The sequence below is a fragment of the Aulonocara stuartgranti genome, assembly GCF_965226115.1.
Source record: "Aulonocara stuartgranti genome assembly, chromosome: 11".
Classification (NCBI taxonomy): Eukaryota; Metazoa; Chordata; class Actinopteri; order Cichliformes; family Cichlidae; genus Aulonocara; species Aulonocara stuartgranti.
The window spans coordinates 32,470,070-32,482,084 of NC_138947.1; the positions used below are offsets into that span (position 1 = coordinate 32,470,070).

The 12,015-nt window shown below is 40.9% G+C and overlaps 1 protein-coding gene across 4 annotated transcripts in view; it reads left to right on the plus strand.

Moving 5' to 3' along the window:
* Positions 1-12,015, plus strand: part of vps13b (vacuolar protein sorting 13 homolog B) — a 297,078-nt gene that overhangs the window by 259,405 nt on the left and 25,658 nt on the right. For all 4 annotated transcript variants that reach the window (XM_082550699.1, XM_082550697.1, XM_082550698.1 and 1 more), the window contains 2 exons: positions 7,627-7,782; positions 10,783-11,049. In XM_082550699.1, coding sequence (XP_082406825.1) covers positions 7,627-7,782; positions 10,783-11,049 — 423 coding nt within the window. The remainder of the gene's footprint in view (positions 1-7,626; positions 7,783-10,782; positions 11,050-12,015) is intronic.

Sequence of the window (12,015 nt, forward strand, 5' to 3'; positions counted from 1 at the left end):
TGTGCTGTGATTTCAGGTACAGAATAGGGTTCCTCACCACAGCTGATGTTTTTATAAGGTGTGGAAAGGATACAAGACAGTGGAGTTAAACACTGATAAAGAATATAAACCATTAAAAATGTTGACAGTGTATCAAAAGCCTTTTGATCTTTGAGCTACACTAAAATGCTGTTTAAAGCATTACAGAAGCGTTAAATCCTTCTCTTAAACAAAAAGGTAATTAGTATTACACTCAAAACACCAAATGAAACCTCCTCACTCAAGTCCCAGTTCGTTTTTCTTTTTCACTAGAGAAATGGAACATTTTGGATGCAGTAATTGTGCAAAATGGCACTAAAACTAAGTTTTGTTATTTTGATCAGCTCCTTGGTTGAATGCACTTGTACGACTAACAGTATTGGTTTTATGTGGCCTCTATGGTAGGACGTCATCCAATTAATATGCTCTTCAATCCTGAGGACATCACTCCAGACAGGTTAGCTGTCCTAAAAGAGTTGACTTCAGTTAGCCCCTCTTTCTGTGCTTAATGCTCCTGAACCAGCCTTCTTCTTGATTCTCTACTAAAGCAGACCATAGGGGAGGTGCAGGTGAAGACTGTGATTATTAAGGTCCCTCTGGTGCTGCTCTGGGTTCAGCACCATGGACAGCACCTGGTGCTTTATGGCTAGTCCCACAGGAGCACCACTGGGTTGCGTGGCTGTTTTATCCAAGTGGCCTCACACACATCACTCAAGACCCTGAGACTCGGAAAGGCCTCTTTTCACCCAGAGAACCGTCGCTCACTGGATGTTTTCTCTTTTTGGATCCTTCTCTGTAAACCCAAGAATTGGTTGTGTGGGAAAATCGCAGTAGACCAGCAGGTTGGCCTCACCATGTTTACATGACTAAATGCTTTGAGTTGCTGTCACATGATTGGCTGATAAGATGTTTATCATAATGGGCAGTTTTAAGTAATAAGGTGGCCAGTGAGTGTATATAGACACTGAGGTTTATGTCCTGCTTAAGGGTTTTTAAATGTTGACTTACATATCCCAGTGCTGTGCGGTTTTTATCCTCCTCTCAGACAGAGCTCCTTTTGTCAGTTCTCTTCATTTGGTTCAAGCACTTGCCGTGTCTGCATCTCCTGGAGACTTGAGGCCCTGCATGTCTAAGATGCCTTAGTAAAAAACCAAGGGAAAACTATTGAAGTATGTTAGTCAAGCATAAATCTCTTAATGTCCCTTCTGCCAACCACGGACCCACACAGTGTCTTTTCTCTGAAGCTTCTTCGAGCTCTCAAACCGCTTCTTAGACTTGCAAATCTGAGCTTTGATGTTGTGCTGCTTTGCTTCTTTTGTCAGAAAGAGGGAGCCAAGGAGGAGAGAAGCATTACAGACAGCTGTGTAGCCACCATAATTCCCTCATGTTACATGGTTTAGCCCTCACTGCCCTGGCATGGATGCTGTTGTGTCTTTCGCTATCGTAATTCTCTTTTAATACATATTCTTTTTTTAAAGGGCGAAGTAATACGTATTCTTTTGTTTTGTTGTCTGGATAGAAACCTGTTTCTCATTTGTTAGGTGGCCAGCTAGCTCCCTGGTCCCAAAGTAATTTCCCCAGACAAGATGGGCCTCTGTTCCACATCCCTCTTTTTTCATCTCTGTCTGTATTATATTAAATAAGATAGGCACTACAGAGACTTGTCAAGCTATTTTTAAACTTTTGTCACATGACATTGAATTCACATGATTTTAATCAGCCATCTAAGACATGCCGCAGCTTCCTCAGGCCTTTTATAGAACCTTGTGTGCAAAGCTACTGGTGTTGATACCTCTGCTCCACATGTCTCAAATCTCCTATTATAGTCTGAGAGAGATGAAATAAAGGAATGGCATTAATGGGGAGACAACCATTGACCACTGCAGCTTTGTCAGCCTGTCTGTGTAGCATCGAAGAATGCCAATTGCATCTCCGCTGCAGACATAGACTTAATTTGTATTGTGTGCACCCAAGCACATTCCTGTTGAGGACAATAGACAGATAGAGGTTATAGTGGCAAGAGTGAGTCATTCTGTCTAGAGTAGCGCATGGGTCATAGGGTATATGGTGTTTTTGTGTGCACATTCATGTGAATGTCTCTCTAAAAATCTCTCTCAGAGAGAGTGATTTTATGTATGTTTTACCGTTTGTGTTTGCCATTGATTCCTATGTTGGTCCTGACACCCACATTATCAAAGCAGACACTTGAGTGTTTGCCATATGAAGTACGCAATGAGTCTGTGTTTACCAGGGAGTTAACAGTCAGTCCTTTGGCTGTGACTGACAGATCTGTTACTGTCTTTTACAGGAAAGTTTGTTGGTAATGATTTTCTCCTGGGAAAAGATTAAGCGATGAACTGGGCAGTAGACATGACATCGTTCCCATTAGGGAGGCTGATGGTTTGATTGACTCATTGAGTATAATTTACAGTTTAGCAAGTTGGGGGTGGTAATTCTCAGAAGTTAACACCACTAAATGTGTTGGTCATATGTTTGGCTTCTGCATCTAGTTTCCATGGTAATCTAAAATGTGGATGATGTGATTTCAAAACGTTTACATGGTGTTGATCTTGTATTAAGACCATACTTGGTCTCAGTGATATTATGTGTGGTTTTTAATTTCATCCTTCTGTCCACTCTCTCTGTTACTTGCAGATTAGTCATAATTTCACCAAACTCTTTGTTTTGAAAACATATGTCAAAGCACCGTTATTAAGTTTAGTGGGTGCACAGTGCCTGTGAAGACCTGTTGTTTTAAAGTTTTTGAAGCCTTTTTTATGCAGGCCATCTGTGGCATTAAAACAGAAAAGGAACTTGCACTGACTTAGCATTAGGGAATTTACTTCAACGCAAGATATTTGCTAATGTTACCATACTCATCTGGTTCACTATAAAACCAAATTCAGCTTGAATTCATTAATTAATTCAAATGTCTAAAAAATTTACTGATATTTTACATAGCATCCCCCAGTAAATGAATAGAACAGATGAACTGAGGTCATTTTAAAAATAAGGATTGGATTTAATACTGTGGTTTGTGACTGCCTGAAGTCTGTCAACCATGGATATGGTGGGATGTTTCCACCCTTGAGATGCTTGGATAGGCCTTCAGTTAGGCAACCTTCAGTTCCTGCCTGTTTGTTGGTCTCTTTGTCTTTAGCTCTTCAGTACGTAAAATCTTGCTCTACTGGACTGAGATTGAGTGACTGACTTGGCCATTGAAAAATACTCAATTTCCCTGCCTTTAGAAACTTTTGAGTCTTTTTTGCAGTTTTGGGTCATTATCCATTTGCACTGTGAAGAGCTGTCTGATCAGTTTTGCAGCATTTGGATGAATCTGAGCACAGAATATGGCCCTGTACACTTAACAGTTGATCCTGACACTTTTATCAGACGTCTAGTAGCGTTATACCTCTGGAAGTCATACAAGCCCATATCAGTCTCTGTGTCTCCAGGTGTCTCTAGATTGTAGACTTTGACAATGACGGTGATTTTAAATGTTTTTAAATTTCAACGGACAAGCACTCCTGCCTTGCTTGCCCTGGTAGAACATCACTGGACCTCACTGTATATTTACTTTGGTTGAATCCTGTGTAGATTTAACCCGAAAGTCCGGTTCAGTGTAGAGGCACTGGCACTTCTCATTGTGGATTTTTTGGATGGAATGTATTGCTTTATCTTCGTTTTTGTTTTGTTTTGTGTTCTTGAATGTGGTAAAGTAAGTAAACAGTGGTGAGGTGATTATTTATAAACCATATAAAACTTCAGCTTTAATATATGGGGAAACAGTGACATCCCACACAGCAAGTAGCCAGTCTGTCACTGAAGTTTCCAAAAAAGGCAGAAAAGAAAACACCGAACAGAAGATGGTCAGATTGTCATGTCCCAAAAATGCTTCACCAAGCCTGACCGTTTCAGTCTTCCCAAAAATCGTAAGACATCACCAAATAGTGTGGTCATTTTGGAAAAATCCAGAACACCCATATTTGACCAGTACAACTCAGTTACAAAAACATTTAAGCGGCATGATCGAAGATGTCAGAGTAAAAAACAGAGTTAATGTAGTTCAAGCAAGAGTGACTGAACCTATTTTAATATCTGTCAGATGAGTCATCACCATGGAGCCGAGCTGAATAATCGGTTGCTAAGTTATATTAGCATATTTGGACAAACATGTCACTCATCATTTTGATATAACTGGGATGTACTGTCAGACCTAAAGACACATGACTAACTTACAGTAATTTCCAAACAGTCAACACAGGTAATTGTTTGATTATTTTAATGACTAGAAAATATGTTTACTTAAAGTGTTTTATTTATCTATCAGGTCAAATAAAATTTGAGGAATTTGGATAATTGCTTGTATTTTGATTATGTTGTGACTTGAAGCCAGAGTTATTATTGGAAACTAAAAAAAAAAACAAGACATTACCTTGGTTAAAATCTACGCACCATAAGTGACACATGGCAGAATATTTAGAGTACATCAAAGTGCTGTCAGAAAATAGCAATAGTTTGTTAACATCCACAAACTTTCAATTATTCCCATGAAGATCACTCTTTTAGCATAGTTGGAGCCTTCCAATGTGCTGGAGTGAAGCAGTGTCCATCATCAGCCATAATCACACTCTCCCCCTGAGGATTAAAGGGAAATGAAGTGAGGGTGAGATTTCAATTTCACATTTCTTTCACACTCAATACCCATCTTGGGGAATTATCACAATATAATAAATGGGTCTTCAGTTGTTTTTGGACAAAAAAAAAATCTTCTGCTTCGGGCCAGCTGCTGAAAGTGAGTGTTGGAGTTTCTTGTTAAAATATTTATTTCTAGATGAGATTCATATTTAACTGCAGGCTACAGCACAACCTCTGGTTTTTGTGTGATATTTTGTAGAGTTGACATAGATATAAGAGACAGTTACATGTCGGGGGGGGGGGGGGGGGTTAACAATGACCCTTTAACTTTTACTCAGTTGTCAGTTTATTTCACCTTGGCATACCGGCCTTGTCTTGTCAGTTTGCATCACTGGGCTTTTCTCTCATTTCGAGCCCTGGGGTGTATGTCATCATTTTGTTTCGTGAGGTCAGAGATCTTCAAAGTATAAAGCAGTTGTTATGGTTTGTCAACATGCCTAGGGTTGCCACAACTCAAAAGTATAAAAGATGAGCTCTTTCTCTATTTAGGGTCATCTCCACGTGTTACAGTCGTCTTTTGCTTTTATTTTGCACCTTGCTCCCTACAGTATGTGTACCAATAAAATTCTATATAAAACGATACATAAAGTAAATCAAATTATTAAGCTAAGTTGACTAATTAAAGAACAGTGTGATTAATAAAAAAAATTTTTTGCCTTAAATAAAATCTTTTTTTCCCCATAAATGCTGAGTCTCTATTCAGTTGAACACTGTTGGTGTAAGGCGAGGCTTAATCCGTGTGTATAAATCGGTCACATGTGGCTGGCTGGGTTTTCTGTGTCACAACAGTTGAATACGTCACAGAGAGGCAAAACAACTTCTTATTTTTCATTCTTGTTGTCCTTACACATCCAGTTCATATGTGTCACTGCTGTTTTTTTTTTCTTCTACTGCTTGAGTCAGAGACATGATGAATTAAAACAAAAGCAGCAGTAACTGTTTGAAGTCTGAGGAGAAATGTTATTATGACTTCTTCTTTAAAGGTCAAGTTGAGCCACAGGCATGATAGAGTGCACAGAGACCGGGGGAGGAAGGGACAGAGAAGGTAAAGCAGAGAGAAGTGTTGAAATTGCAAATCCATCCTCACACATGGTGCTGACGCACGGCAGAGGTCTCCAGTGGCTTCACCATCACAAGATTTGCAAGGTTTGGGCCGTTATTGTTACCAGTCTACTCTAATGAAAGTATTATAATATAAATACTGAGTTCTAATCTGTAGGACCTGAGGTGAGCTTTGAAGTGAAAAGGTATCAGTATTAAGTCATGGGAGTAGAATGCCAAACACATTACAGTTCATTTCTCAATTTTCCTCTGATCACAATATTCTTAGCTGGGCTTGATTATGAAATTGTGTGTAATGTAGTAAAGGCTTGGTTCGGTAATATAGTTCTCCACCTTAAGGCTTAAACTTAACCTCTGCCACCTGGCTGTTAAGACCCCTCTGAGTACGTGCACCAAGTAGGAGATCTCAGAAATGTAACTCATTTCCACGCAGCTGACAGCGAGGATGACAGATCTTGTAGAGAGTGAATTCAGGGTTTGATTAAGAATGTTATTGTAAAGAAATCTGTCTTCAAACACTAAGAAAAGACTGCAGTGCTGAGAAGCACATAAGGTCTTGACCAAGGTCCCCCCGTGCCCTTTGACCTCAGGAGTAATTTGTTTTTCTTTAAACACATTGAGTAAATGTTCAGCATGTTGAAGCAACTACCCAAAGTGTAAATGTTCGAATTTTCAGTGTTTCAGTCTGGTCGCTACTCCTCTGGGGGATCACTGACCCCGAATCTCACTCTGCTGCTTGCCCCCGCCCCATCTGTCTTGATAGTCCCATGACATGCTTTGTCTTTCTCATGTTTTCTCCCCTTCCTTTTCAACTGTTGCTAGTTTGATGTTGTGCTGGCAGCAGGGTTGACACAGAGTTTCGGTGCTGTAGAAAGTCAGCCCCCTTGCCTCGGGAAGGGGAGAAGCCTTTAGATCTCCTTCTGTATTTATGATTCTGCTCCTGTATTATGACCAAAATCTCATGAGAAGAATCATACTGTTTGACAAAGGAGTTTCCTTATCATGCAGCTTTGAGCAACTTCAGATAAGAAGTGGACAGATGGTCTGTGAATAACCTCACTGCAGCACAGGTGTGATGGGCATTTGGCCAGACCACTTGGTTTTTGTACTGAATGTTTGTGGATTTAGGTGGAGGCAGCACCCAGTAAATGCTGCATCACTGCATCATGCATTAATTAAAACCCAGTCAGCTAATTGCAGTGTGTATTTTGTGTATCGGTGAAAGCAAAACAGCACTGTTCGGGCTGCCTCTTTACATATTTTTAGCCCTGCTACCATGTCGAGGCGCACAGTTTAAGGAATTATGGGGAAAATGGTTGGGGGGAAATTGTCACCACTCTAAAGTTGTTTGACTGTCAAAAGAAAGGAAAGCATCTGTTTATTACTGTTATCCTGAGCCTGTGTGTTTATACCAACCACACACATGGATGTGCTCCACACTGAAGTGATGGATATGCAGCTCAAATGGTTGGGGGCCAAAATATGTGCCTCTTATTTAGATGTGTGGAGAAAAGAGTCTTCCACATTCAACCGCACAAGTACACACGCACAAACAATCTGGTCACTACACACACTGCTGTAATAATCTTCCACATCAGCTGTTTTCCACCAGCCAGTTTATTGTGTGCGACCTTCCATTTGTGCTTCCAGCAGCAGCAGGCCTGTTCGGCAACAGTAAACAGGAACTTTGTTGTTCTTTTCCCCCCCTACCAGAATTTCCCAAACAGAGTCCTGTTGTTTACTTGCCTTTTGATCGGGGTAAATAAAGGGCAAGAAGGCTAACCTCTGATGTCTGCTAACTTCTGTCTCTGTTTTTGTGTGTATGTTCTGCTCTGTGCTGTCCTCCAGCTGCTGCACATCTGCATCGAAGGATGGGGGAACTGGCGCTGGTCAGAGGCCTTCAGCGTGGACAACGTAGGGACTCTGCTTAGGACCATTCAGTACAAAGGACGCACCGCCTCTCTCATCATCAAGGTCATACAGCTCAATGGTGTCCAGAAACAGGTACTGTCACTTTTTAGTAATTACTCCTTTACTGACTTCTTTGTTTGTAAAGATTGAAATAAAAGAAATATTACTCATTGGCCATGTAGTTGTTATGGCGGGTATTTTCCGATGAAGGTCAAAGGCTTCCAGAAAGTTAAACATCTTACTTTTCTTGTCGTTGGATCAGAGTTAATGTGAATAGATTTTAGCAGATCTTTATAATTAACTGCAGCGATAAAAGGAAAGATGGTGAACAGCATTACCAACCCCCAGATTTAATTTGTAGAAGATTCCAGACGCAAGACTCTTTATAATTGACAAGCAATGATTTATGGCCCAGATACACCGCAGTAACAAAACAGGACCAGAGTTCTCAACATAATCAAGAATATAGGGATCCTGCAGATTATCTTGCTGCTAACCTGTTAAACATTTACACTGAAAGCAGGAACATGTTTGCTGCATTACGCCTGTTGATTTCTTCTATGTGACACAAAAGCCTGGCTTTTTTCCCAGCACTCATTTCAGGATGAGTGCTTTTTAATCTCCTTTTTTTCCCCTGCTTTTGTATGTTATGATTTAGTAGTTGCTTAGCTAACAACAGACTGTCTTTGTCAGTTTTTGTAATCTGTTTTAGAGCAATAAAACAAAAGCTTATGAACTTTAAGCCATCCAAAAACACAATGTGTCCCATCAATCCACAGAGAAGATCACAGCAAATCATAAACCAGCATAAACCAAATACATACACCAACTGTCTTTTTTTTTTTTTTCGCTCTAAGAAAAGGAATGAATCATGCTGGAATTTTTCCACAAATAAAAAGCAGAGTCTTCATATTCCTGAAAATGCAGAGATGCCATCAGATTGTAGCTGTGACACTTTGTTATGTAAACAGTGTCAAGTGTCACACACATCTCCCACTCATCCTCCAGACAAAACAGACTCGGCTTCTCACATTCCTTCTACCATCTGTCCCAAACTTTGATTACATCTTGTTTCCATTGGATGCAGTGATAGAGTATGAACATTGGTCATATCCAATTCACAACAAAACCCCCAGAACGGGACGGCAGCTGCCACTACAGAGAAACGCATGAGTATACCTCAGTCTGGGTTTTCTTTTGGGAGGGTGGGGTTCGTCCTCAGCGCCACACCATGTCCTCTCTGTTACCCTCTTTCTTGCTTCTCTATGGTCTTTCATTGTCACCTTTTTAGTGTTCATATTGGCACCTATTGTTAAAAAAGTTTATAAAGTGCAGTTTATATTAATCTCCCTCATACAAGCCCATCCGCACATGCGTCTGGACATGGATGCGTGAGTGGGAGAACACTTGTAAAAGCACGTGCATTAGGCCTGCTACTGAAAATTACTGTCAGGATCACTTAAGCCATTGATTATTTTTTGATCAGTGGTTCATCTTTAACATGGAAAAAGTGAGTAAAGCTTCATGTTGTTTCCATTGCAGTGTGTTCAAAAAGAGAGGTGAAACAAAAAAATTTTTCTATGAAACCAGCTTTCTCTCATTTTTGGTATGTGCTGATATGATAGTCTGTAGTTAAATGGAAAAGAGAGTTTTTCACAGGACTTACGAGCCATGTGCTGTTAATTAAATGGTCTTGTTTAACTGATCATTGGCAGCTCCGAAGCATTCATTGCCGCAATCCTCCCAGAAGCAGACATCCCAGCAAATTCACCGAGTGCAGTGGTTGAAGAACTACAAAAAACCTTCAAAAGCTGTATCTCAAACTCTACGGACATCAATTAGCATGTTAAAGGTTAAAGTTCGTGACAGCACAATTAGAAAAATACTGAACACGTATGGTTTGTTTGTTAGGGTTGCTTGGAGAAAGCCTCTTCTTTTCTGCTCTTCTCTCTGAAAAAGAACATGGTAGCAAAGTTACTATGTTTCAATTGCATTTGAACACTCTGCAGTACTTCTGGAGTCGTGTCCTTTAGACGGAGAAGACCAATGTTGAGATGTCTGGTCCCAATGCCCAGGATGACACATTTGGTTGTGTTTGATTTACCATCTGTCAAGCACAGTGGTGGAGGGGTGATGATTTGGGCTTATTTTGTGGACACAGGACCTGGGCACCTTACAGTCAGTGAGCTGTGAGGTCATCTGTCCAACAGCTAAAGCTTGGCCCAAATTGGGTCATGAAACAGGTCAATCTACAGACGGAGTGAAACAGAACAGAATCGCTGGTCCAGTCAGAACTCAACCGGATTGAGGTTTTTTTTTTAAACTCACTGATTTTTATTTTTTTTAATTGGGAGTCCAGATTTTCCATGCACATGCATATACTACAAGTTTTTTTTAAAAGCACAATAAGATGTTCCACACTCAGAGTACAGTATGTGTGTGTGTGTGTGTGTGTGTGTGTGTGTGCGCGTGCACATATGTGTTTACATTGATTCACACATAAGTCATTTCCGTTCCGTTCAGTAGAGATTGTCTGATGTAAGGGTGTGTGTCTGTGTGTCACCTTTGAGATGTGGAATAAAATGCAAATCGTTAGCTTCATAGCATAAGTGCCTAAGTCATTGACTTAGTCAAATGACTTAGGCAATTATGCTATGAAGCTAACGAAATTAAGATGTGAATGCAATGGTTTACACATCATTTAAAGTAAAAATACTGCAAGAAAGAGAAAGTTTTTTTAACACACCTCTTAACTTCTCTGTTTTGACGTTATCATTACATTCTTTTTTTATTCCTGTTTAGTACAACATCCAAAAACTTGTAAAAATGGGGGATGTATATGAATTGTTAGTGATCTTAAACTGTAAGGCAATGAGGAAAGTTACCCTTTATAAAACAGCTGGAAATCGGAAATTATTCAGGTAGAAGTCAAAGCTGATCTTAGTTGGAAGGCGTCTTTTTGAAAACCGTGACTTTCCTACATTCCCAGTGACATGTTGTAAAACTTATCTCATAATTATAGAAGTTAATTATAAGGCACTAAACATCTTTATTTCTAATTTGGACAATTCTGTCATACAACCCTCTCCCCAGGTAATAATCTGTGGGCGGCAGGTCATGTGCAGCTACCTGACTCAAGACATTGAGCTGCGAGTGGTGCAGCACTACGTGGGGCCCGATAGCCAGACGGTAGTCAGGGAATACTGCGACTGCCTGGAAGCAGGAGCCAAGCTGCCATCCTATGTGCTGGAGGATGCAGAGATGACAGAGCTGTGTGTAAGGGCTCGAGGAGACGATGAGTGGTCACAGGATGTTCAGCTGGAACGGAGGGATAAGAGCAGCAGCAGCTTTGTTGTACAGGTAACACAAGTAGAACTTTAAGTAAGCCTTCCACATGTCCAGTAAAGCTTCCCACTTAGTTTCCCAGAGTCTTGTCTGTACATGTCTTTACGATCAGAAGCTACATCAGTTACAATTTGTTGCGTGTGCATACTAGCAGATTAAAATGCACACGCGTGCTCCACTGTGCCTGGAGCACGCGTGTGTGTCCAAATGCAAGCTGTTGAATGTGCTAGCCATGCACACAAAGTTTCTCTCACACATTGCTCACACCACTACTTCTGACTGGCTCTCCATCCACACAACATGTTTGGAGCCAGTGACTGGACCACCAACTGTGACCGGATCCTCTTCTCCTGGGTGGCCACAGTGGCAGCGCTTCCATGCTGCTACTCACTGTTAGAGAACAGATTGAGATCTTCCCCTCAGATAGGCTTACAAAGACCCTGCAACCCATAACCCAGCCATGTTGAGAGGTAGAAAATACTGTTTATGCTCTCTCATAACAACGTTAACCATAGACAGGAAACACTAGCTGATATGTGGGCACAGGGAAAGGCTTTGAAGGCACTTTCACACCACTGGATAAGCGCCAGCTCCATCCCTGCTGTTCTTGCGCTTGCTCTTTATTTTTCTTGTGCTTTTTTCCCTGCTGTTCTTGTATTTGCTCTTTATTTTTGTTGAACTGTCTTTCTTTGTCTGCCTCTCTCTTTTTTATTTATAAGCCTCACGCTGTTAACAGCTAGCCATCTACCACTCCAGCTCCTGTGTATGTGTGTGTGTTTTGGAAAAGGGGGTCTGAACATCTCTGACTGCACTCCAGCATGCACTGTTATCTTTTTTCGTAGGATCAGCGATTCATTGCACATCTGGATGGCTGGCTCCAAATGAGAGAGCTGCCTGAACTAGTAGCTGGGTTCTTAGATCTCTCTATCTGTGCCTGTCTCCTGCTATTTCACTCGCATGTTTCCTCCCTGCCTTTTACCT